General features: G+C 42.7%; 1 protein-coding gene and 2 pseudogenes across 1 annotated transcript in view; all 3 read right to left on the bottom strand.

Moving 5' to 3' along the window:
- Positions 1 to 606: 606 nt before the first annotated feature.
- Positions 607 to 2,601, bottom strand: LOC111822015 (ubiquitin carboxyl-terminal hydrolase 17-like protein 13; annotated as a pseudogene).
- Positions 2,602 to 5,275: 2,674 nt separating this feature from the next.
- LOC101350998 (ubiquitin carboxyl-terminal hydrolase 17-like protein 13) lies at positions 5,276 to 6,455 on the bottom strand (annotated as a pseudogene).
- Positions 6,456 to 11,674: 5,219 nt separating this feature from the next.
- Positions 11,675 to 27,390, bottom strand: part of LOC111822019 (zinc finger protein 37-like) — a 42,196-nt gene continuing 26,480 nt past the window's right edge. The window contains exon 3 of the mRNA XM_023738658.1: positions 11,675 to 13,442. Coding sequence (XP_023594426.1) covers positions 12,915 to 13,442 — 528 coding nt within the window. The 3' untranslated portion in view covers positions 11,675 to 12,914. The remainder of the gene's footprint in view (positions 13,443 to 27,390) is intronic.

The raw sequence follows: 27,390 nt of genomic DNA, 5'->3' as shown, positions 1-27,390 counted from the left end.
AAGCATGATACGTAAATATGAAACTTAATAAGACAAACGCATATGATTTCTTAGTTTGAAAAGAAACAAGTAAAAAATGGAAGATATTTGAATTGCTAAATGAAAGTATCAGTACTTATGGGAAAGACGCTATTACATGCTAAAAAGGATATTATACTCATTCTAATTTCACCTTTAAATGGAGATATACACAGTTAAACCCTAGGTACCTTCAGATTTTAAATGTTTAAAAGGAGAAAAATTAGTATTTACAAATTATTATTTGCATTATATCTGATTTATGAAAGCAGCCACTGTCTTGGCTCTTTGCTCTCAAATATTCTGACAATTATCCTGTAGCTATGCCATCTTAAATGTTTTTAAGCAGCGGACAATAGTGGATATTAAAAAATCACTATCCTGATGATTTAGGGATTTGCATGATGCCCCCTAAGGTGGCTGACAACAACAAGCTACTACCTTGCTCCCACCTCCCTCAAACACTCTGTCAAATGGAGGTTCCCTGGACCCAAGATTAATCAATGAATTGGCCAAAAAATGAAATATGGTAAAATAATAGGTACATAAAAAGAAATGAAAATAACCAACTAGTAAATCAATAGCTCGATCAACTAATCAATCAAGCCAATCAATCAAATAATCAAAGTAATTAATCAACCAATCTCCTTGAAAATGTTTCCAAGTCTGCCTGGGAGCCCAAGAACAGCCTGCATGTTTGTGTGTGTGTCAGCAAAATTTTCTAAGGTGCAGCAGAGGTCCGATTGTGCCTGCCATAGGGTTCCAAAGATGGTGTCCTTTGGCCTGCTGGAGCCTGTGGTGAATTTTCCAAGAACACAGGAAGAACAAATCTCCACCCATCTTTTCTGACTCCCTGGAGGAAGCACGGAAGCGCATAGGCTTCCTCTAGTGTGTCAGACCACTGTGTTCTTTTTACGTGAATGTGAATTCTATTCTACATTTTTCTCCTGCTCTATCCCTGATTTGTGCATGATGACTGCATGGGAAGGCAGGGTAGTCTCTGTTACCCTGAGCTTGAACTTGGGCTTCAGTGGGTCTCATGCTTGAAGGATTTTCCACTTCTCTAAGGTCATTTGTTCCATAGCTGTTTCTTCCAGGTGCTCCTTCACCACTGCAACGCTGACAGTGTGTCTCCTTCAGGCATACCTAGGATTTCCCCCACGTCCGTATCCTCCATCCCTCGGCCTCCTGCTTCACCATATTGTGCATGGCCCACTCACACTCTCTCTGACCAACTTGCTCTGGTGGATGTAAAACAGGACATAGGCCTGTTGGCTCAGGACACGGATCACATAACATGCTGATATCTTGGAATCATCCATTTGATACCTCTCGTCATTGTCAGCCTTGATGTAAGAGAGGTAATGCTCTAAGAGGCAAGTCCAAACAACATGGGCCAGCACTGCATAGAGTCTGTGAACAGCCGATCCTCTGTCCTGTCGAGACGTGCATCTTCTCATGTTGAGACTCTCAGGATAGTACACATACTTAGCAGTTTTGGCGCCAGTCAAGTCTGAGAAGTGTTTCAGTACCAGCATAAGGACCTCGGGGCAAATGTGCAAAGTCAGCGTCTTGGGAGCGGGCACCTTCTTCTGACAAATCCTACAATGATACGACTTTTCATCATCCAGCTCTTCAGCCGTGATCAACTCTTCCAAAGCTTGGTTCACACTCTGAGCTCCTGGATATCCAGGGTAATATCCAGGTAAGGGCTATGCAGACAGGCTTTCTGCATGGCATCCAGAGTAGATATGAAAAATTCATGGACATCTTCCTGTTGGTGTGGATGGAAGTCTCTAGCCAGTGCGTGGGTGAGGGCTTCATGACATCACCTGGATGATGGAGGGCTCAGCTGATGTGAGCCTGCATTGTACACAGCACGCAGTGGCCCTGCTGCCCAGAGGTTACAGAGTGTTTGCGGGACAGCATGTAGTTGGCCAGAGGCAGGTGTCCTTCAGACACTGCAACGCCACATTCACGTAGCAGGTGTTCCCCGTGTTGTGGAGCTCTGCCCCGACCCTGGAAGATCTGCTTCAAGTTCATCCAAGTTTCTCAGCGGAAGCAAGCACCCCGTCGCTGCGGGCATGCTGCTTCTGGGATATCTGCCAGGATTTGTCACTCAGAGAAGGAGCCCAGTGTCTTTCAGGACCGGCTGCTGGGAGGCAGGAAGACCTGGGTTTTGGAGAGACAGTGAACTGACCCTGATCTCTGCAGTGGAGAGAAGACGCCTCCATGGCTCTGGGAACAAAGATGGTGATTGTCTTAGGCTGCGTTCTCAGGAGAAGCAAAACCAGTAAATCGTATTGGTATCAATATGAAGAGATTTCTATTAAGGAAATGAGTCAGGCAGTTGTAAAGGCTGGAAGGTACCCAACCCGTAGGTCAGGCTGGAGGCTTCTCCTGATTCATGTAGCCACAGGGGCTGGTGAAGCCAGGATCTGGCACGTCAGAGAGCAGGGTTCTTGCTCACTGGCAGCACCACATAAAAGCTGTTTGCTCAAGCCCCAAAAAATGGAGGTCAGACGAACAGGAGGCAGCTACAGGATCCAGAACCAGCAAAAGCCTGAGAGCCTTGCCAGGGAGTCCACTTAGACTCGATGCAGGCCACACCCCCAAGGAAACTCCCATTCAACTGATTGGCTACTCACAGCAGATCCCATCATGGAGGTGATCCCATTATACCAAATCTCATCATGGAAGTCATCACATCATATGACTGCCAAACTACACGATAACTGCCAAACCACTGAAAATCATGGCCCAGACAAGTAGGCACGTAAGCTTAACCATCACAGCAAGGCTTGCCTGCCTGGACATTGCTGTATAGACAGAACGATGCTCCCGCTTCACAGGAAAGACTCCAAATGGTGGCTTGGGTGGCTGCTGTAATACCACCAGCCCTCTTCAGGGTTGGCCTTGCCCATACCACCAACTCCACTGGCACAGAGCCCTTACTACCCCCAGGACTTCACCTGCTCTGCCATATGCCTTGTTCCAGCCGGACCATCACCCCACCTCCTCCCTCCCTCCCCTTTCCCACTGGCTACCAGACTCAACAATACATTCCCGTCCTCAGCTGGATCTCTGGGCTGAGAGTCTGGCCACCCTCACAGCTGACTCCAATGAGTACCACTCCTCTAACCATTTTCATTCCTGAAACACCTGAAGCAGGTCTACTCTTAGGTGTCTTGCATTAACCTACCGACAGTGGTTCTGAGTTGTGGTTTTGGGGACGTGGCAGTCTTTTTTTAAATTGTGATGTAGGTGTACGTTTACAGCTCAAGTCAATTTTTCATTCACAACTTTAGACACATATTGTTCTGTAACATTGGTTTTAATCCGCACAATGTGACAGCACACACCCCCTTTTCAACCCAGGTTCCCTGTGTCCATTCGTCCGGTTCCTGTCCCTTCCTGCATTCTTAGCCTTCTTTGGGACAGAAGCTCTCCATTTGGTTTCATATATTTGATTGAACTAAGAAGCACACTCCTCAAGTGTATTATTTTTTATTTCTTTGGCCTTTCCAATCTTTGTCTAAAGAGTGGGCTTCAGGAATGGTTTCAGTTCTGGGTTAACAGCGCATCTGTGAGCTACAGTTTCTAGAATTCCTCTAGTCTTTCTCAGAACATTAAGTCTTTTTTTTTTTTTTTACGTGAATTTGAATTCTGTTGTAGATATTTCTCCTGCTGTCTCCTGGACTCTCTGTTCCCTGAGACAGTGGCCGTTGGTGGTAGCCGGGCACCATCTAGTTCTTTTGGTCTTAGGCTGGTGGAGTTTCTGGTTCATCTGGTCCTTTAGTCCTTTGGGCTAGTATTTCCCTTGTGTCTTTGGTTTTCCTCATTCTCCTTTGCTCGGAGTGGGATGGGACCAGTGTATCTTAGATGGCTGCTCGCAAGCTTTGAAGTCCCCAGACGCTACTCACCAAAGTGGGATGTAGAACATTTTCTTCATATAATGCCAGTTGACCTAGATGTCACCCAAAACTATGGTCCCTAGGCCCCAGCCCTAGCTGCTATAGCAGTCTTGAGTCATCCTAAAAGGAAGACAAGACACCTGGCATGTGTTGAATGTACGTGTGTTTGGATGTGTTTTTGTGTGGATGTGTTTGTATCTGTTTGCGTGGGTGAGCATGTGGGTGTTTGTGAGGGGGTGTTGGTCTACATGCACACACCCTGGCACATGTGTGTCTGTGCCTCCATGAGTACATCTTGTGGGAGACTTTAGCAGCCAAGTGGCCAGATTACTAAGATATTAAGGATTGCATCTACAGAAATGATTTCTGGCATTCAGACACCTGCTGAAGGAGGAGCAAACCTGTTCTCCATCTTCCTAGATGGTCCTTTTCTTTCAGACTTTCTGGAGAGCTGTGAATTCTGATAGAAACCGTTCGGGAATACATTCACCTTGCTTGAAGAGAAGTATCAAGGAAGTCAGCGAGTGGGCGTTCTTTGTGCTTTTCTACTGAGGTGAAGGGAGTTTTCCATAAAGTGCTTGGGTACTGACATGGACAGAACTTCTTATCCACATGGCCAGTGGTGGTATGGGAGCACAGAAGCCAACAGGTCTGTCCTAGGTATGTGCTTCTACCCTTTCACACCTCCCTTCATTTTATTCTTCATTGTAAGGATGAAAAAGGTGAATAGAAATGTGTTTTTATAGCTAAGTGTGGGTGCCCGAACTCTGACGAGAGAATGTTGCTCATTTCTTCACGAGACCTTGGGTCTTCAGATGACATCCAGATACCAGGACACACAAAGAACATGGTGTTGTCCTCTTATCCTCATCGTGACATGAGGGACGTCCGCAATGCTGAGGTGGTGAGAGCTGAAAGGATTTCTCACAATGCATGCATCCCATTTATTTAATCATTTTCTAAATGATAAACATTCCCTGCCCATATTTGAGAGAGATCTCCATTTCCTGATGGAGACGTGATGGATACTTTTGGAATGATGTGGGCTGTGGTGCAGTACGACTTTATAAGATATGCTTATAATCCATAGATTGACCAGGCACCCTTTCCTTCCTTTTCTCCATATCGCTACCTCTGACATCCGTTTTCTGGCAAAGGACATTACCAAATTTGATGGTCACTCGAGCGGGGATGTCCTTGGCTGGATCCTTTTGGTGATAGCCTTCCTGTTCCCTGTGATCCTTTCTTTCCCCAACTCTGGGTTTCAACTTCTGAATGACAACTGCATTGGAGGGCAGGGCAGTCTCTATTTCTCTGACCTTGGATTTGGGCTTTGGTTGGTCTCATGCTTGGAAGATTTTCCACCCCTCTAAGGTCATTTGCTTGGTGGCTGTTTTCTCCAGGTGCTTCTCCACTCCTGCAATGTTGACAGTGTCACCTTTGAGCATGTGTGGGATTGCCCCCACGTCCCTGCCCTCCATCCCATTGCCTCCTGCTCCACCACCTTGGGCATGGCACACACCCACTCTGACCAACTTCCTCTGGTGGATGTAAAACAGGACATAGGCTTCTTGGCTCGGGACACAGGTCACATAACATGCCAATACCTTAGAATCATCCATTTGATACCACTTGCCATTGCCAGCCCTGACTAAAAGAGGTAATGCCCTGTGGGGCAAGTCCACACAAAATAAACCAGCAGTGCACAGGGTTCGTAAACAGCTAGTTCATCCTGTGGAGACATGCATCTGCACGTCAAGGCTCCCAGGATAGTGCACGTACTTAGCAGGTTTGTCACCTGTCAAGTCTAAAGTGTTTCAGTACAAGGATAAAGACCTCTGGGAAGGTGTGCAAAGTCAGCATCTTGGAAGCGGGCACCTTCCTCTGACAAATCCTACAATGATAGGAATTTTCACCATCCAGCTCTTTGGCCATGATCAACTGTTCCAAGCTTGTTTCACAATCTGGGCTGCCTGGACATCCACGGTAATGTCCAGGTAAGGGTCGAAGGTGTCTGACCTCCCTGGCAGTGGAGACACTTGATACAAGATCTCTAGTACCCGCCAAAGATTTGATGGATTAGGGTGGTGTCTTCAGAGATGCTGCAGAAGTTCCTGTGGTTATGCAGGCAGGCTCTCTGCACAGCATCCAGAGTGGACATAAGAAATTCATGGGTGACTTCTGTTAGTGTCTAGGGAAGCCTCTAGCCAGCACATGTGAGGGCTTCATGACATCTCTCAGAAGACAGAGGGCTCGGGTGATGTGATTCTGCATTGCACACAGCACACAGCAGCCTTGCTGCCCAGAGGTTGCAGAGTGCTCCCGGGACAGCATGTAGTCAGTGAGGGGAAGCATGTATGTCAGACACTGTGCATCCCCCCATTCATGTAGCAGGTATCCCCCATGTTATGGAATCCTGCTTCAACCCCGTAAGATCGGTTCCAAATGGTGGCAAGTTTTTCAGCAGCAGCAAGCACCCCGTCACTGCAGGCATGTAGTTCTCCACATTTCTGCCAGGGTTTGTCAACCAGAGAGGGAGTGCAGTGTCTTACGGCGCCAGGTGCAGGGAGGCGGGAAGAGCTGAGTTTTGGAGAGACAGCAAACTGATTCTTATCTCTGCGGTGGAGAGAAGACGACTTCATGGCTCTGGGAACAAAGACGACAAGGCTTCCCCTACCTGGACCTCTACGTGCAGAATGGTTCTCCCGCTTCATAAGCAAGTCTCCAAGTGGCTGGCTTAGGCAGATGCTGCAATCCCATCAGCCCTGTTTGGGATGACCCTGCCCATTCCTCCAGCTCCACTGGCACAGACCTCTTACTACCCCTGAAGCGCTTACATGCTCTGCCACACCCCTTGCTACAGCCTGAGCATCCCCTCTGCCTTCTCCCTCCTTCCCGTTTCCCACTGGCTACTAGATTCAACAATCCATTCCCAGGCATCAGCTGGGTCTGTGGGCTGAGAGTCTGGCCACCCCTACTCACAGCGGACTCCAATGAACACCTCTCTGACAACCATTTTCATTCCTGAAACACCAAGCAGGTCTACCCCTGTGTATCTTGCATAACTCCACGGACAAGGGTACTGAGTTGGGGTTTTAGGGACATGGAAGTCTTGAACAATCCCAACAGGAAGTCAAGCGAGACCCCTGGCATGTGAACGTGTATGTGTTTGCGAGGCAATGTTTTTGTGTAGATGTTTTTGTGCACGAGCGTGTGCATGGTTGAGTGGGCGTGTGGGTGTGTTCTTCTGCATATGGTGTTGTTTGCCCCCATGCAAATGGCTGGGCGTGCATGTGACTGTGTGCATGTGCCTCCATGAGTACCTGCAGTAGGAGACTTTAGTCAGGCAGTCAAATTACTAAGATATTAAGGGTTGCGTATGTAGATATGATTTCCGGCATTCAGACACCTGCTAAAGGAGGAACAAACCCGTTCTCCATTTCTCCATTTTCCTTGATGGTCTTTCTAGTCAGACTCTCTTTAGAGCTGTGAATTCTGATGGAAGCCATCCAGGAATACATCCACCTTGCTTGGAGAGAAGTATTAAGGAAGTCAGCTAGTGGGATTCTTCCTGCTTTTCCATAAAGTGCTTGGGTGTTGACATGGACAAGACCCCTTACCAACATGCCCGGCACTGGCATGGAAGCACACAAGCCAACACACCTGTCCTAGGTTATGTGCTTCTACCCTTTCACCTTATTCTTCATTGTAAAGATGATCAAGGTGATTAGAAATGCCTTTTTATAGCTGAGTATGGGTGCCCAAATTCTGACCATATGTGCCCTGCAGGGGAGAATGTTGCTTATTTCTTTGTGAGATCCTGGGCCTTCAGATGACACCAGGATGCCAGGACATGCAAAGAAATTGTGTTGTCCTTTTGCCCTCATTGTGACACAAGGGATCGCTGCAATGCTCTGTGAGGTGGACAGATTTGAAAATTTCTCACAATGTGTAGTACTTCCCATGTATTCAATCATTTTCTAAAGGATAAGCATTTCCTGCCTGTATTTGGGAGAGATCTACATTTACTAACAGAGACGTGATGGATACTTTTGGAATGATGGCGGCTGTGGTGCAGTACGACTTCATAAGCTACGAATACTATGCTATGATTACTACTGGAATCCATCAAGTGACAAGGTACCCTTCCCTTTCCTCTTTTTCTTGCTACCTCTGACATCCCTCCGTGGACAAAAGATTTTGCCAAAGTTGATGGCCACTGGAGCGAGGATGTTCTTGGCCAGATCCTTCAAGTGGTGGCCTTCCTACTCCCAGTGGTCCATTCTCACCCCATCCCTGTGGTTCAATTTGTGAATGACGACTGCATTGGAGCACAGGGAAATCTCTTTCCCTGAGCTTGAAGTCGGACTTCCATAGGTCTAGTGCTTGGAGGGTTTTCTACCCTTCTAAGGTCATTTTCCCTGTGACTATTTCTTCCAAGTGCTCCTCCTCCAACGCTGCCATGTTGATGGTGATGTCTCCTTTGGGCATGTCTGGCCTTGCTCTGGCATCTATGTTCTCAGTTCCAGGGCCTCTTGCTCCCCTACCCTGTGGCACACTCCCAATGTCTCTGACCAATTTGCTCTTTTGGGTGTCGAACAGAACGTAGGGTGGATAGCTCAGGACAGACATTGTGTTATGCACTGATACCTTGGTATCATCAGCTTTACACCACTTGCTATTGCTAGCCTTGATGGAAGAGAGGTAATGCCCCTGCTATGAAATATTGCTAGTGGGAATACAAAATGACACAGTCCCTTCAAAAAATAGGTTGGCAGTTTGTTACAAACATACACCTACTATATGACAGCAATCTCCCTCCTAGGATACATGTGAGAAAAATGAAAACTTTATGGTCACACAAAAGCTTTGCAGAAATGTTTATATCAGCTTTATTAATAACAGTCGGAAATCTAAATGTCCTTAAAAAGGTGAATACACAAAGTATGGTATGTCTATATGATGAAATACTACAAGCAAGAAAAAGGAACAAATTATCCATACATTCATCGGCTTAGATGACTCTCAAAAGCATTATGCTAAGGGAAAGAAGCCAGAATAAAAAAGCTACATGAATAGAAATAATTGTCAGGGATTGTCTGGGGAAGGTTTGACTTTTGGAAAAGCATGAGAGAAGTTTTTGGAGGGAAGAGAGATACTATTCTGTACTTTCACTGTGCTACTGATTATAAGATTTAATGTAGTTCTCAATTCACATTCCAAAAGTTACTGTTTCAAAATTTTTAAGAAAAAAGTATTTTGGTGGCAATTCAGTATTTTGATGTGTGGACAAGTATTTATCTAACAACTCTTTTCCTGGTGGACACCGTCTTTCATGGTTTCTACTATCACTACTATCAATAGACAGCATCATCGTGCCTAGAGATTTCCATGGAACAATTCTGCAAGGCAATTGGTGGGTCAAGGTACCATCTAATAGGATAGCTTCTGTTACCTGTGGCCACAATTTCCCAGGACCCTTATATAAGTAATCAGTGAAGCAACTCCCAGCTCAGTGTGGGGAAGAGTGACATTGGATAAACCTCCAGGCCGAAAGTCCCCTTGCCTTGGCCCCTCTAATACAGGAACCCTATCTGGGCTCCCATATTCTCCAGGCCCTGCCATGAGGCAGCAGTTTTCTAGCCAAGCTCACCAATTGCGGCATCAATTCCTAGCCTAGTGCACACCCTTGTGCTGTCAGAATTACCAAAACAAGGACTCTTCGACCAAGCACAGGCTTTGTGCCAGTGCAAGAGAGAAGCGCTACTGCAGCTAGGTCAGATTGGGGCTCTGTGTGTGCCCACCATCACCTTGGGCCCTTAGAATGAGCTGTCCTTCCATGCAAACCCTCCTTGTCATAAAATCATCTTTGGGATGATTTTGGATTAAAACTTTCTGTGCAGTTTCCTCACCATTAAACTAGGTATCATGATAGTGGTCAGGGAGAATATGCAATGCAAAATGCAATGCAAAAATACCCACTACTACACTAAACACACGGTACAATCCTGATTCTACTTAAAGCAAAACAAAACAAAATAACCTGGGAAAAAATAACAAAAATACCAAGTGTGTTCTAGTGTAAGGGAACTCTCTAAATTCCAGAGGGACAATAAGAACCAGGATCAGCACAAAGCTGGTTGCTATGAGGTGGAGGTCAAACATACCTCCACCCTCCAACTTATTCACCACTTCTGACACCAGCCGTCCTCCCCCCTGGCACTCCGTACTTCTCACCTGGGTTTGCTAATTTATTGCAATGGCTACACAGAACTCACAGACCATACTCACGGTCGTGGTTTATTAGAGATCAACTCCATGGCAAAGGATTTGGTTTTTAGCTTTTAAGTGGCTACAACTTTGGGCCAGAATCAACTTTCAAGTAACAGGAACAAGAAGGGATCAGGACAAGTACACAGGCAAGGTCTGGAAGGATTCCAAGAACCAGTGAGCACATCACTTCCTCCCTTCTTGAGTTCCTCTTAGCTGTGCAAGCAGGCAGGCCCTTCTCTTGGCCGTGTATGCTCCGGATAGACCGTGCCCGCCCACTCTCAACCTCTCTGCCTTTGTCAGCCTCTCTACTGCTAACTCACCCAGCACACAGTGGAGCAGCTTGCTCAGCTTTCTTAGCTGCTTTCCTAGCAGCAGCTTTCTGCAGTCACTGACAACTCTGCTGAAGGGCCCCTTCCTGGCTGCTTGCTGGTTTCAGTATTACAGCCCTTGACCTGTGTAAAGCTCTTGTAGGAGGTTCCTTGCCTCCTCTCTACTTCACTTTGTTTTCTTGTCTCTATAAAAACCTCTGTGGGTTGGATGCTTATATAAGCAAACTCCTTGCCAATCTCAAGGCATGGCCCTCTTAGCAGGACCATGAAGTCACCAATCCCATCCGTGGACTGCAAGTTACTGAATTTGCATAGTAAACCAACTGATTCCTGAAAAGTGAGTAAAACAGACCAATTAGAGGGCACACTGCAGCCCAGGGCTGGACAAAATGTATCAAACCATCAAGTTGTTTACAACTTATCCATGAAATGTCAACCTGGATAAAAGTAACAAATTCTCTAGGGTAGAAAACCAGGGCAAAGGTAACTCAAGGTTGAGGGAAAAAAATCTGTCAAGCTGTTTTTCCAAAGAACCAAGTCAAAAGACCACATAAGAGAACTCATTTCACCACACCAAGAGTGGTGAGATTTTAAGTGCTTTTTGCTTTTTCCATAAACCTACTTAAAGTCAAGTTTTCTACAATGAGAACATACTGCTTTATACTCTGAAAAAAAAATAGAACTTAACGCAGCTGATTTAAAAAATATGCTTCAAAAAAAATTTTTTTTTAAAGCAAAAAAAGTTTTATTCGGCATATATTCAGAAGGACAAAAGTGGGAAACAGACAACCATGCTGCCAGAGCCATGTCTGCCTGAGTCCAAAAAATATTACAGAATAGGCAAGAATGGGAAAACGGACAAGCATGCTGCCACAGCCATGTCTACCCGAGTCCAAAGAATATTACAGAATAGCAAGAATGGGAAAATGGACAACCATGCTGCCACAGCCATGTCTGCCCAGGCCACAGACCATTACAGAATCATCAGTATATATTAAAATTACAAATAGGTAGAATCATTGAAAGCATCACTTTTCACAGATTGGCTAGAAATTGTGATCTTACATTTTGAATTGTCTTTCCTAACAATCACTGGTACAGGTTTCAATAACAACAGTCAGGAAGGTCTTCATTGGTCCAACAAATTTCTGTTCACTAAATGCTAATAGAAAAAGGCAAAAAGTGGGAAGTCTTCTGTGTTCTCTTTGATTGCCCTTTTGTGAAAACTTCCTTAAAGATAATCTCTAAGATTGTCCCATCTATTGTCTTTATCTCAGGGACCAGTTGATGTGTCTGTGTGAGTCCTTGAGGGCCCAGATCCAGCTGGGTCATATTTCTCCATGCTCAAAGTCAGGGAATAATGATTCCAAATATTATTTTCTAAATCATTCCCTCCTTTTGATCAGAGATTGGAGATAACACATCGATGATCAATACCTGGACTTAGTCGAGCTCCTAGATGGCGGCAAAACATGTATGTTGATGAGACTTTCTAATGAAGAGAATTTTTATATAAATGAAGAAAAGTGCAAACACTACTTCTCAAAATTCATCTCCTAGGATTGAAAGGAGACTTAAGACATTTTTCACCTTAATGTTACATCAGAAAATGAAAAGTGGAAAGTAATGTACATAGGTATATTTCTAACTTTCATAAGATTTTCCCCCAGTATGAATTTCCATCTGCACAAAAAGGGAAATAATATGAATGAAGGCAGTTGCACAATGCTTACAGCATAGGGTCACTGAAGGCTACCATCATCTTTTACATTCGTAGGATCTATCCACAGTGTAATACCTCACATATTGTCTAAGAATTGAAAAAGATTTGTAGATGCTCCCAGGAAACTTACATTTACAGTGTCTCTTCAGTGTCACTACTCACATGTCATATGTGTAGGGGAGGCTTTCCCATATGTGTAAATCAGAATGTTTTTGAAAATATGGAGAGGAAAACAAAAACTCCATATTCTTTATACTCACTTGGTTTCTTTGCCATGTATCTTCTTACACATAGACAAGAAGACTGAATCTATCCAACATTACTTAAACATTCATTGTTTCTCTCCAGTATCCTTCTCAGATGTGTTCCAAAGGATGAGGGACATCTGAAAACATTCACACATTCCTTGCATTTATAAAGCCTCTGTCCACTGTGAATTTTTATATGGTTAGTGAGGTTTGAGGATTCACAAAATAATTTCCCAAGTTCCATATATTCAAAATGTTTCTCTCCAGGGTGATTTCTTATGTATTCAGTGAGGGATGAGTAATAACTAAATGCTTTAGCACATTCTTTACATTCATAAAATCACTCACATTGTGAGGTTATTTATGTTTAGTAAGCAGTGGATACTAAAGGCTTTCCCATGTTCCTTAGTTAAGGCCTCTCACCGCTGTGAGTTCTCATATGTATAGTGAGGCTTGAAGAATGATGAAAGGCTTTGCCACATTCCTTACGTTCAAAAGGCCTCTCACCATTGTGAGTTCTCATATGTGTAATGAGGTTTGATAACCAACTAAAGGCTTTTCCACATTCCTTACATTTATAAGGCCTCTCTCCACTGTGAATTCTTATATGTTTAATGAGATATGATGAGCGATTATAGGCTTTCCCACATTCCTTACATTCATAAGGACTCTCTCCACTGTGACTTCTTATATGTGCAGTGAGGTCTGAGGAATAACAAAAGGCTTTGCCACACTCCTTACATACATAAGGCCTCTCCCCACTATGACTTCTTATATGTGCAATGAGGTCTGAGGAGTGACTAAAGGCTTTGCCACATTCCTTACAATCATAAGGCCTCTCTCCACTATGACTTTTCAAATGTGCAATGAGGTGTGAGAACTGACGAAAGGCTTTCTGGCATTCTTTATGTTCATAAGGCCTCTCTCCCCTGTGAGGCTTGAGGAATCACGAAAGGCTTTGGCACATTCCTTACTTTCATAAGGCCTTTCTGCACTGTGAGTTCTTATATGTATAGTGAAGCTTGAGGGCTGACAAAAGGCTTTGCCACATTCCTTACATCCATAAGGCCTCTCTCCACTGTGGATTCTTATATGTTCAGTAAGGTGTGAAGACTGACTAAAGGCTTTCCCACATTCCTTACATTCATAGGGTTTCTCTCTGGTAAGAGTTCTCACAGGAGTGGTGACGTAGGAAGGACAACTGCAGGCTTCTCCACATTCTTTACACTGAGAGGCACTGCATCCAGAATGAGATCTGATATGATGCTTAAGTTATGAATGATCCAGCAAAAATTTTCCACACTCAAGGTATTCAGAAGGATATGCTTCCATAGGAGTTCTTTTGAGCACAGAAAGATCTGGAATCCAGCTGAAGGTGTGTCCATACTGATTGTCTTCATTACTTTCACAGAGATTCTCTACCATATGCCTTCTATTAAAAATAGGTAGCAAAAAAAGGGCAACATGCTACTGGATATAAATGTGTTACCATTTCACCATTACCATAAACATCATGTTTTTTTTGCCCCAAATTTTCTCATTGCATAGATTAAATAATATGGCAGAGATGCTACCATTATTTTCACTGTGTTTCTAAAATATGGGTCTTTTTGATAATTGTATATAAGTGACATGTTGCAAATATTCAATATCTGACTCACGTTTATGGAAATATTGTACTGTGAAAGTTCTGTGAACACACACTATTAGAGCTGGTTTTATATACATATACAAGATACCTGGATGGCACAAAAGGTTGGCACTCAACTAGAACTAAAGGTTGGTGGTTCAAACCTAACCAGTGCCACTGTCATAAGCTGGAACAGACTTGACAGCAAAGGATTTGAGATATATACACAGTCAAGTGTTGCATAATGTCTATTCAGGCAACATCTGAGTGCTTATATGTCCGTAGTCACATAAAGTTATAATACAGTTCAGAAATCCCAGTACACCAAAGGAGCCCTGGTGGCTCACTGGTTAAGAGCTTGGCTGCTAACCACAAGGTTGGCAGTTCGACTTCAACAGCTACTCCTTGGAAACCATATGGGGCAATTCTACTCTGTCCTACAGGGTTGCTAGGAGTCAGAATTGACTCAGTGGCAACAGATTTAGTTTTTTTGGACACACTAAAACATCTTTAACATACTAATACAATAATAATAATAATAAAAATGTTTTGATGTGCTTCGCAAAGTAGTACTGGTTTGTTATTAGGAACAATTGTACGTACCTCAAATTTTTAATATAACAGGCTTTACGTGGGTTGGTTTGCGATTACAGGTTGTATGTAAGTCGGATGTTCATAAGTCAAGGAATGCTTGTATATAACATGGCATTTGCACAAACGTCCAAATCACACAACCACAGTAACGTCTTATTTCACGAATGTATCGTGGACATTAAGCAATGCATGACCGTGTGTTTGTATATATGTATGTGTATACACACGCACGTATACACCCACACATAACTGGACTCGTCACAATGACCACATCAGTAAATCTTAGCTGTTACTATATAATATTTTCTAAATAAAAAAAATTGGAGAAATGGATGGTCTGAAAATAGAAAAAATCCTCCCTTTACACATAACACCGATTTTCACATAACAACCTGTTCTTTGGAACCTAACCTCATGTCCATAAGTGAGAAGTGTGTGTGCGTTTGTGTGTGTATAGTTGTTTTCTTGTTGTTAGGTGCTGTTGAGTCGATTCCAGCTCATAGTGACTCCCAAGTGACAGAGTAAAACCACCCCATAGGGTTCTCTTGGCTGCAGTTATTATGGACACAGATTGCCAGGTATTTCTCCCACAGAGCCGCTGGTTAGGTTCGAACTGCCAATCTTATGGTTAGCAGTCGAGTGCTTAACCATTTGTGCCACTTGGGCTCCTTATATGTATATTTTAATGCAATGGTACTTTCTTAGGACTCTCTCCTGAAGCACTGCTGTCTCTCGAGGATATGACACTTACCTTATGTGTGTTTTCTGGTTGTAATCCTGATCTTCAATGTCATGCAATTCGTGGATTTCTACCACTGAGGACCAGGTGTCATTTTTCATGAACCGTACTATTACATTTTCAGTGGATAGCCTTTCTTCTTCATTAAGATTTTGAGAAACTGACCCAATGATGTTAAGGTGAGGTTCACAATATAAAACAAAAAAGAAAGAAATTACTCAGAGGTAAAAGGTAGCTGTGAGCCAAAGAAAGACTTTGACACATTTTGCTGTTTCAGTACTTCAGCAATGGTCAAAAAGCCATTTACAGTGAAATACTTCCATGAAGACTGAGAGAGTGATGGTGACATAAATAGGGTGTAATTAAAAGAGCAGAAAAGTATTGGACACAATGCACATGGAAAATTAAAAGATGAAAAGGGGATAGTCTTACTCCATGAACACAGGTGTGTTAGGATTGATGAAAGTCAGAAAAGCAAGCTCAAGTATCTGTGAAGTTCATACGTCTCAATCCAAAAGAGACTTTTCTTAACTGGTTTATTCAAATCTCATTCCCTGTATGCAGGCCTAGTCTTTCAAAGGATTCTTGCCTCCTGCTGCCCCACACTGACACACTGGCCCTAAAAGACTGCTCTCTGCAATCTCCTCAGGTCTTCCTCTTGCTACTCTGGGGGAACACGGTGCTCACATGGTGCGCATGGAGAAAGGCACATCACGAAGGAAGACAAGAATGAGCATTTCCCTGACACTGAGCCAATACTTTGTTCTTCAGGGTCCTTAGAAATTGGCAGGTGTGGATATATTCATAACAAAATAATCATGTGAAACTAGTACTAAACACAGTAAAATTTTTTACAAGGACCCAGACCACAAATATTCTCTCTGTGCACCAAAGAAACCCCTGAAGTCAACTTTAACACAGCAATTAAAAAGACTTAAAGCTTTTAACCACAATTGAAATAAGTCAGTTTAATACACAGAGCTTTGTATTCATGGGGAAGCCAGGGTATACCTGCTCCAGAGAGCAAATGACTGTACTTGTCTTACTTAATAATGTGTGCCCACTCCTCAGCCTACATACTGGAGTAACATCGATGAGTATGACATCTTTGGTCACTAAAGAATAAAAAAAAGAGAAAAAGAAGCTATCCATACCTACTGAGGTCATATTTCTGAAGGTTTCCATCATCACATCTCTATAGAGTTGTCTCTGAGAAAGATCCAGTAATGCCCATTCTTCCTGGGTAATGTCCACAGCCACATCCTCAACAGCCACTGAGTCCTAAAACATCCCACATATTCTGGTTTGGCAAGGTACGATGTACTCCAATGGGTGAGAAAGGAAGGGTGAGCTGACAGTCCTGGGGAAGTGAGGTTTCATGAAGATTTGATACAGGTTTGTGTTCTACTAAGGTCTACTCTAGGGGTTAGCCATCAGCCTCATCCCTTCACAGTCTACATTCACTTCCTCACGAACCACATCCTGTCTCATAGACTTAACAATCCTTCCAAAACAATGAACTTATCTCTCCACAGTCTGACTGTGACAAACTGTAGTCTTGCTCCTCTCTATGGTCTAAAACAGTGAGAACACATGGCAAAACAACAGAAATACTCTACAATGAAGGCCTTTGTTATGGGTTGAACTGTGCCCCCAAAAATAAGTGCTGTAAATCCTAACCTCTATGCCTGTGGTTATAATCCCATTTGGGAATGGGCTGTCATTGTTCTGTTAATGAGACAGGATTAATGTATGGTGTATCTTGAGTCAATCTCTTTTCAGATATAAAAGAGATTAAACAAGGGAGCAGCAGAGATGGGATAACAGATGCCAACACTCATGGAGATCTCCAAGGAATCAGGAAGCAGAAGCTGAAGAGAAAAGGACTTTCTTCCAGAGCTGACAGAGAGAGAAATCCTCCTCCTAGAGCCAGCATTCTGAATTCAGTCTTCTAGCTTTCTAAACTGTGAGAAAATGGAATTCTGTTTGTTAAAGCCATCCACTTGTGGTATTTCTGTTATAGCTGCACCAGATAGCTAAGACAGTCTTATTTCCACATTCAGATCATCTCTTCCTTCTGAGGGAAAAAAATTCACCTCCTTGCACAGGAACCATCAGAATATTTAACAAAACATGAAGCACAGGGTGAAAACAGCATGAGATACTAACAACTGGGAAACACTGCAGGACTGGCAGTTTTTCCTTTTGCCCCTCACCAACCTTGGGAGGCCAGTGGCCTGCACAAAGTGGCCGCCCAAGGCCCTGAGCTTGTCATATTTTCTGAAAGAACTCCAGGTGCTCAAGAGCTGACAGGACCACCTGCTGAAAAGAGAGAATATTATTTTGGGGAATTATGAATTTTTACGTTTGTCACCTGCTTTTAAATAACTATACAGTTGCACTGTTATGCACTCTGTTTCTTCATAGAGACAGGCCAAGAATATTGAAAACGTACATGGGGCTCAGGTGAGAGACAGGTAACAAGAGAATCCAGATACCACAATTTTCAAACTTTGAGACCCAAAGCTACTGTACGGCAATTATGAGTGACTCTTCCTTCAACAAACACACACCCAGACACCCACGCAGATACTAATGTTATGACAAAGAGCCCAATCTTTGAAGAATCAGAATAGCATGTCCTCGTGTTTGCTGACCATGAACAAGAGGTTAAGATTCACATTTTCTAGTAAGTTCCCTGATGTGCAGGGGATTTAGCTGTTACAGTACTCGTGCATCCTAGGAAACAGAGACTTACAAACCCTGTGGATGTTCCATTCCAAAACTTTCTTACATTTGCAGCCCTTGGAAGACATCCAAGCATGACCGCCTGAACCCTGACCACTGGCATCTTCTGGGCTGCGGGACTGGCCTCTGAAATAGCATCAACCATTTGGCTCCCACATGTAGTGAGGACACCAAAGGCAGCTACACTGAACTTCTGATGCTACACTTTTACTGAACAGCAAGCAGCTGTAGAACAGATAGGCTATGGGGTGCAGTGAGTTGCCAAGGTGATCCCTAATCAATCATGGTATAATAGTGTCACAGAAAACTTTGATCCACTACCACATTCAAAACTCTCCACTGTGGTGAGCCAGGTTACATATTTTACAGCCATCAAAAACGTTAACTTGCATTCCTACAGGAAATGCATGATAAAATGTATTTCCATGGAGCAACTACGATATTTGAAGGGATTTACAAAAGCTTTCAGCATACTAGCTCATTATTTCTCATGTCTCTCCTAAGCAGATATTGCTTCAAATGGGTTACAGCTGAGGAAAGTCACAAGTCAAGTTATCACATGCTCAGTGTTGCCCAAATGGTATGTTGCTGAGAAAGGGTTGGAATGCAGGTCAATGTGCCTAAGAGACTAAATTCCTGACAACTACATTTCTGTGCATATGCCTGCAGTGTGCTTGTTATTCTGGCTGTTAATCCTCAATTACATGGATGATCTAGAGCCTGCTGGGTAGTGGGGACAGGAGACAAAGGAAATATCCTATTCAATTCAGACAACCTGGACGTTCCTCTCCTGGCAAAGCCCTGTGTTTCAGGCAAGATGGCCTCCCTTCAGGCCCTTACATCTGGCTCTTTCATTTACTAAAACTGATTTAGGTAATACTGACACAGAGCTTACCTCACATGGGCCAAGCAGATACAGCACTGAACAAAACAGAAATATCCAGACACACATAGATCATAACTTCTTTGGGTGTGGGCAGTAAATAAAATATAACGCCAAGTTCCTTGGGTGGTGCAAGTAGTAAGCACTTCACTGTTAGCCAAAAGGCTGGTGGTTCAAAGTCACCTAGAGGTTCCATGGAAAACAAGCCTGGCAATCTGCTGTGAGAGGTCACAGCCTTGAGAACCCCATGGAGCAGTTCTACTCTGCACACGGGGTATGATTCAGAATTGACTCCATAGCAACTAACAACAACATAAGGTCCCGTGATGGTAAATGCTATAAAAAAAATGCAGCACAGTCGGGATAAGCAGTAACACAAGACTATCTTTAAGTCTTGAGTTAGTGCAGGGAAAGGCAAAATAATCATTTTAGGAAATACTAGCTAGCCAAATCTGGCTTTGTAAGGAAAACAAATTGCACTTTCAATGCTAAAAACCTGGAAGTTGTGATGATTTTGCAAACACTCATATAGATTTCAGATGCGCAGCGACCTCAACAACTTCCAACATACAGACACAGGAGTAAAGAGCACCACTGAACTTCATGGCTTGGAAAGGGAAGACACTGGTTATTCACAAAATGAAAAGATCATTAGCAAAGGGTAAACGTAAACTGGGACACTGGAAAAATAAAAGCAGCATGAATAAATACTATCAAGAAAATAAAGGAAAACACAATAGTAATGACACACAACACGAATGAAGACCTTCAGGTTTTGGTCCGATAAGTAAAGAGCTTGGAAGTCATCACTCCCATCCTCCAGAAAAAAGCTGAACGTATTGCACCAAGAGTATTAAGGTCACAGTGCAAACGGCTGCCCCCAAAACTGGAGGGACACATAGGCAGATACAAACATTCATTCCACAGTAGAAGCCCAGGAGCAGAAACCACCACTAGAATTAGGACCAGAGAAGGAAGATGTAAAGTGGAACTGAGGAATTGCTGGAGGCCTGGTGTGCACGAGCTTCAGGGAGAACTATGCCAGGGAGCCGAATAGGAGGACCCACACAGTTTCCTGAGCTTTACCTCCATAACCCTGCCAGGTCCTCGGTGTGAGGACCACAGAAAAACTCCCTTGTGCTGCCAGTAGGGACTGGAGGAAAAGCAGCCATTTTGAAACTCGCCCAGAGCATCCTGTTCTCCTTCACAAGACCTGCTTTCAAGTGAAACCATTTCATCCGTGTCTAACAGACGTGAAATACCCAACCTCAGCCCCATCCAGGCTTCCTGTCTCATCACAGTGGGGGAGGGGAGAAGCAGAAAAAAACTGGTGAAATCACTGCCAGGGACACAGGTTCACTAAAAGACTGAGACCTAATTATGGGAATGCAGACTGCTGACTGCACTGGCAATGCAGTTAGCAGTATTAATTAGGTTAGTCAAAGGTCACAAGGCATTCTTTTCAATGAATTCAATTAGGCTATTCAGATCACAGGAAAACGACTGCCCCTAAAACTGGAGGGACACATAGACAGATACAGAGAATCATTCCAGAGCAGAAGTCAAGGAGCAGAGTGCCTATATGTCCCTCCAGTTTTGGGGGCAGGCATTTGCCCTGAGACCTCAATAGCCTAATTAATTGAATTCACTGAAAACAATGATCAGAGCTAAAACTTGAAAGATGCGAAAGAATTACCGAAGGGACAGTTGAGGATAGATTGTTACAGGGGGAGGAAATGCTGGAGGGCAGGCCAGCAGGTGGGAGTGTGCCTGGTATGTTTTAGGGAGACCCAAACCCCAGCATGACCAGAGCAGGGTGAGATGCTGGAGAGTAACAGTAGAGGAATTTGGAGAGGTGACTGCAGCCAGTGGGCATATCATGTTGTGGGGAACGTGCTGGCTTCTGAAAAGACTCCAGCTTCTCATCTGAGTGAAATGCAGAGCAATTTTACATCTTCGATCAGAGACGGAAAATGATACAACGGCTCTTAAAGAATTTAAAGAACCTGTGCGGGGGGCAAATGAAAAGCTGGGAGCCATGTTAGAAGGTTATGGCCATAATCAGAGAAGTAATGATGAAAACCGGCTGTCATGGACTGAATTGTGTTCCCCCAAAATACTGTCAACTTGACTAGGTCATACTTTCCAGTATTGTATGACTGTCTACCTTTTGTCATCTGATGTGATTTCCCTATGTGTTGTATATTCTATCACTATGATATAATAAGATGGATTAGTGGTAGTTATAATGATGACATCTACAACATTAGTGTCTTAAGTCAGTCTCTTCTGAGATATCAAACAGAAAAGCAAGCAAAGAGACATAGGGACCTCATACCACCAAGAAAGCAGTGCTGGGAGCAGAGTCTGTCCTTTGGATCCGAGGTTCCTGTGCCGAGATGCTCCCAGACCAAGGGAAGACTGATGCATCACAAGGACCTTCCTCAACAGCCGACAGAGAGAGAAAGTCTTCCTCTGGAGTTGGTGCCCTGAATTTGGAATTCTAGCCTACTTGACTGTGAGAGAATAAACTTGTCTTTGTTAAAGCCATCCACTTGTGATATTTCTGTTAAAGCAGCACTAGATGACCAAGACACGGGCATACACAAAAAATGTACATCCAAGAACATATGTACTGAAAATTTAAACGCTTTTCTAGTAAAGGCAGATATGAAAACAAGGATACCCATTATTACATTCCTATTGAACGTTATCCTAGAGGTTGTAGCTGATACATACCAAAAAAGAAAAAAAAAAAGGTAAAGAATGTTAAAGATTAAAAAAAAAAAAAAATCTATTTTTAGATTAAATAATTGTATAGTATGTAGAACCCCCAGAGGTGGTACAAATGAGTATAAGAATTTGAGTATTCAGATTACATGTAAATACCAATGTAAAGTTTATTTTAAACATTTCATTTATACACACTAGCACAAAGCAGTTGAGAAATTAATTTAAAAAAAAAATAACACAATTTTAGTAAGGATAAGAGGTACCAAAAGGTGGCGTAATTAATAAGAGATCCTAATGAGAAAAATATAAAACATTAACATCCAAATAGACTGAAATAAATGAAAATGCAGTGCAAGCTCTTACACATCTATCAGGGCCTGGGTTCTCTAGAGAAGCAAAACCAGTGAAGCCTGTATATACATAGAGAGAGATTTATCTCAAGGAAATGGCTCACACAGCTGTAGAAACTGAACAAGTCCCAAGTCTGTGGGTCAGGCGTCAGGCTGGAGGTTTCTCCTGACTCACATAGCTGCAGTGGCTGACGAACTCAAGATCAGCAGGTCAGATGGCAAGCTGCTGGCTCAAGGGCTGCGAAGGCTGACACATCCAAGATCAGCAGGTAAGACGGCAGGACGCTGGCTCACACATTGGGGAGCCCAGTGAATCCCAAGATCTGCAAGCAATACAGCAGGCTGCTGACTCAAATCCCAAGAATCAGAGGTCAGATGATGAGGAGCTGGATGCAGGATCCAGAGTAAGCAAAAGCTAGTGAGCTTTGCCAGAACATCAATATATATTGGATGCAGGCCACACTCCTGAGGAAGTACCCCTTACAACTGACTGGCTGATCACTCAGATCACATCATGGACATAATTACATTATATCACAAAATGGAGGATAACTGCATCATTACATAACTACCAGACTGTATCATTACATAAATGCCAAACTTCATCATTACATAACCGTCAAACCACTGAGATTCATGACCCAGACAAGTTGACACACAACTGTAACCATCACAACACAAATAGATTATGCCTAATGCACTTTCATAAAATCCAACCAATTTATTTTTTTGAACTTCACAAAAAACTTTCTATGTAATTGCAAATGTCCACAAATAGAAAATATTCTAAGACATAAGGGATGGGCTTGTCCATACATATCATATATAAAATCATATTCATCTATATTTATTTTATAAATGGAACTACAATATTTAGACAATACGGTCTCATTGCCAATTCCTATTGTCATCGAATAGACTGCGAATCACAGTGACCCTATAGTCTCATTACAGGAATGCATAATAGAACAACATAAAAAAACAGGCCCAGAAAAGGCCCACTGGGGGCCAAGACGGTGGAGTAGTCAGACGATTCTGGTGGTCTCTCTTACAACAAAGACCTGAAAATACAAGTGAATCGATCATATATGACAAGCCAGGGGCCCTGAACATCAAAGGCAAAGTTGAGGAATCAGACTGAGTGGCAGGGGGAGGGAGAGAGTTCAGAAGCAGCAAGGAGTTGCCAGACCTCACCCGGCAAGAGCCTGAGCCCTCCAGGCCACATCAGCTCATGGTGCGCGGTGAGGAGGCATTTTCCACACCGGGAGAGACCCAGCAGCAGAGAGTCTACTCCGCCATCCAGAACCAGTAAGAAGCAGCCTTCGATCAATGAAAGATAAGCACTTGCATCTGGACTACTGTGCAGATCAAGAACACCCTCTTTTGGGAAAAACATCTCTCCCACTTACCTCTCTCTGCTCTGCACTGGGTCTGGGACGGGCTTTGGCAATTGCCGAGTCCCCTGGGACAGAAGCAGGACCCGTCACATGCCCTGAGCCATTCTCCTCGCCTTGGAGAGTGAACAAATTAGCAAACGGGACAAAAATAATCTGCTGGCTCCCCTAAGCCAGAAACTCAGGGTAGACACAGCTCCTTTGCCTAGGTGCAGGCATAAGGGGTCAACAGATTTTGAGTGCCTTTCCCCCTGCAGACTTGTGTGGGCCCTTTTCAACAGCATAGGGCCTCATTACTACAGTACAACAAGGTATATACCTGACGTCTAACTTCAACTGTTTCAGCTGTGAAGGGACAGGTTCCTGACATCTGACATTGCTCTGCACATTAAGCAGGGTCTTCACTCACCCCCTTCAAGGGCCTGAGGACCGGTGGCTCCACAGATGCCACCTAGGCACCTGCAACAGTGGCCCATAAAAACGTGCTGCCCCCCAGTCCTTACATCCAACAGCACGGGGTGCTCATAGTCGGGCTGCAAAACCCATCCACCTCAGCACTCTAGGGAACAGGGACATGCTTTACTCCCAGATAGTTGGGGGAAGCTGTCAACTCCTGCCTTGCTCAGCCTGTGACTGCCCACTGCAGCCAGATGCCTGTGCCTACACCAATCATCCATGCCTGTCTAGGACTGTAGATGAGAGTCTACACCAAACACTTGGTGACTACCTGGACACCTGAGCTGAAACCATACAGAAGGAGTGGGTGGAATCTTGGGCTCACATACTTGGTGGCAGGTCTGGCTACCTGGTGGCAGGACGATGGAGCTTCAGGAGAGCCAGTGATCAGGCTAGGTCACAGGAGCGGCCTATTGCAGCATATCGAAACAAAACAAAACAAGAAGCTACAACACAGTAAGCAAATATAAAATAAATATAACTTATTGATGGCTCAGAGACAACAGTCAATATTAAATTACATAAAGGGCAGACCATGATGGCTTCAGCAAGCTCCCAAAATGAGGAATCAAGAAATTTTCTGGAAGAAGAGAATTTCTTGGAATTACCGGAAGCATAATACAAAACATTAATATACAACTCTTTAAAAGATCAGGACAGAGATCTGGCAAAATGTAGACCTAGCAATAGAGAAACTTAAGATTAGAGAAGGGCATAAGGACAAATTTAACAGGCTGCAAGAATCCATAGAGAGACAGCAATCAGAAATCTTGAAGATTAACAATAAAATTTCAGAATTAGACAACTCAATAGAAAGTCATAGGAGCAGAATTGAGGTAATGGAAGTGAGAATTAGTGAGACTGAAGATAAACCACTTGACATCGACTTATTTGAGGAAAAATCAGACAAAAGGATTTAAAAAAATGAAGAAACCCTAAGAATTATGTGGGACTCTATCAAGAAGAAAAACCTACGAGTGACTGGAGTACCAGAACGGGGAGAGAACAGAAAATACAGAGAGAATTGTTGAAGATTTGTTGGCAAAAACTTCCCTGATATCGTGAAATATGAGAAGATATCTATCCAAGATGCTCATCAAACGCCACATAATGTGGATCCCAAAAGAAAGTCACCAAGACATTATAATCAAACTTGCCAAAATGAAACACAAAGAGAATTTTAAGAGTGGATAGTGATAATTGAAAACTCATGTACAAAGGAGAGTCAATAAAACTAAGCTTGGACTACTCAGCAGAAACCGTGCAGGCAAGAAGGAAATGGGATGACATATATAAAGCCTTGAAGGAAAAAAAATTGCCAGCCAAGAATTATATATCCAGTAAAACTGTCTCTCAAATATTATGGCAAAATTAGGGCATTTCCAGACAATCATAAGTTTAGGGAATTTACAAAAACCAAACCAAAACTACAGGAAATACTAAAGGGAGTCCTCCAGTTAAACCAATAATATCTGATAACAACCCAAGACTAGAACACAGAATAGAACAACCAGATATCAACCCAGATAGGGAAGTCACAAAAATAAATCAAAGCTAAAACACTCAAAATAGGGAAAAAGAGATGTCTATATGTAAACGATTACAAAATCAGAACAAAACAGAAGGACTAAAAAATATAGACACAAATCATTCAAAGGGAGAGAAAGTCAAAGCGATATAAAAAATAAAAGACTAGTTTAAACTTGGAAAAATAAAAATAAATATTAAGGTAACCACAAAGGAAACTAACAATCCTACACCTCAAAACAAAAAACAAGAAAAATATGAAGACTCTGAAAATAGAAAATTAACAAAAATGAAAAAGATGAAAAGAAAATACATAAAAACAACTCAGCACAGAAAATTAAGTGTAACAAAGAAACTGAACAACACACAAAAAAGACTTCAAAACGACAGCACTAGACTCATACCTATCAATTTACACTGAATGTAAATGGACTAAATGCATCAGTAAAGAAACAGAGAGTGGCAGAATGGATTAAAAAACACAATACATCTATATGCTGCCTACAAGAGAAACACCTTAGACTCAAAGAAACAAACTAAAACTCAAAAGATGGGGGGAAAAATTAAGCAAACAACACTCAAAAAAAGAGCAGGAGTGACAAAATTAATCTCTGACAAAACAGACTTTAAAAATCCACCACAAAGTATAAGGAAGTACACTATATAATGATTAAAGGGTCAATACACCAGGAGGCCATAACTATAATAAATATTTATGCAGCCAATGACAAGACTTCAAAATACATAAAACAAACTCTAACAGCATTGAAAAGAGAGATAGACAACTCCACAATAATAGTAGGAGACTTCAACACACCACTTTTGGTGAAGGACAAAACATCCAGAAAGAAGCTCAATAAAGACACGGAAGATCTAAATGCTACAGTCAACCAACTTGATCTCACAGACATATACGGAACGCTCCACGAAAATCAAAACATTAACCCTACAATTGGAACAAGTAGAAAGAGAGCAGCAAAGAAGCCCCTGAGTGCCAGAAGAGAGGAAATAATAAGAATCACAGCAGAATTAAATGAAATAGAGAATAGAAAAACAATTGAAAGAGTTAACAAGACCAAAAGCTGGTTCTTTGAGAAGATCAACAAAATCGATAAACCACTGGCCAAACTGACAAAAGAAAAACAAGCGAGGAAGCAAATAACCCATGCAAGAAATGAGATGGGTCATATTACAACAGACCCAACTGAAATTAAAAGAATCATAACAGATTACTATGGAAAACTGTACTCTAACAAATTTGAAAACCTAGAATAAATGGACAAATTTCTACAAAATCATTACCTACCTAAACTAACACAAAGGTAGAACAACTTAATAAACCTATAACAAAAAAAGAGATTGAAAAGGTAATTTAAAAACTTTCAATTAAAAAAAAAAAAAAAACCCTGGCCTGGATGGTTACACTGGAGAATTTTACCAAACTTTCAGAGAGGAGTTAACACCACTACTACTAAAGGTATTTCAGAGCATAGAAAAGGATGGAATACTCCCAGACTCATTCTATGAAGCCAGAAAAACCGACCGATCCCAAAACCAGGTAAAGATACCACAAAAAAAGAAAATCACAAACCATTCCTCATGCACACTGATCCAACAATCTTCAACAAAATTCTAACCAATAGAATTCAGCAACATATCAAAAAAATAATTCACCATGATCAAGTGGGATTTATACCAGGTATGCAGGGATGGTTAAACATTAGAAAAACAATGTAATCCATTACATAAATAAAAGACAAGAACCACATGATCTTATCAATTGATGCAGAAAAGGCATTTGACAAACCCCAACACCCATTCATGATAAAAA

This window comes from Trichechus manatus, unplaced genomic scaffold, assembly GCF_000243295.1.
Source record: "Trichechus manatus latirostris isolate Lorelei unplaced genomic scaffold, TriManLat1.0 scaffold00120, whole genome shotgun sequence".
NCBI lineage: Eukaryota > Metazoa > Chordata > Mammalia > Sirenia > Trichechidae > Trichechus > Trichechus manatus.
This window is presented reverse-complemented; position numbering and strand designations above follow the sequence as displayed.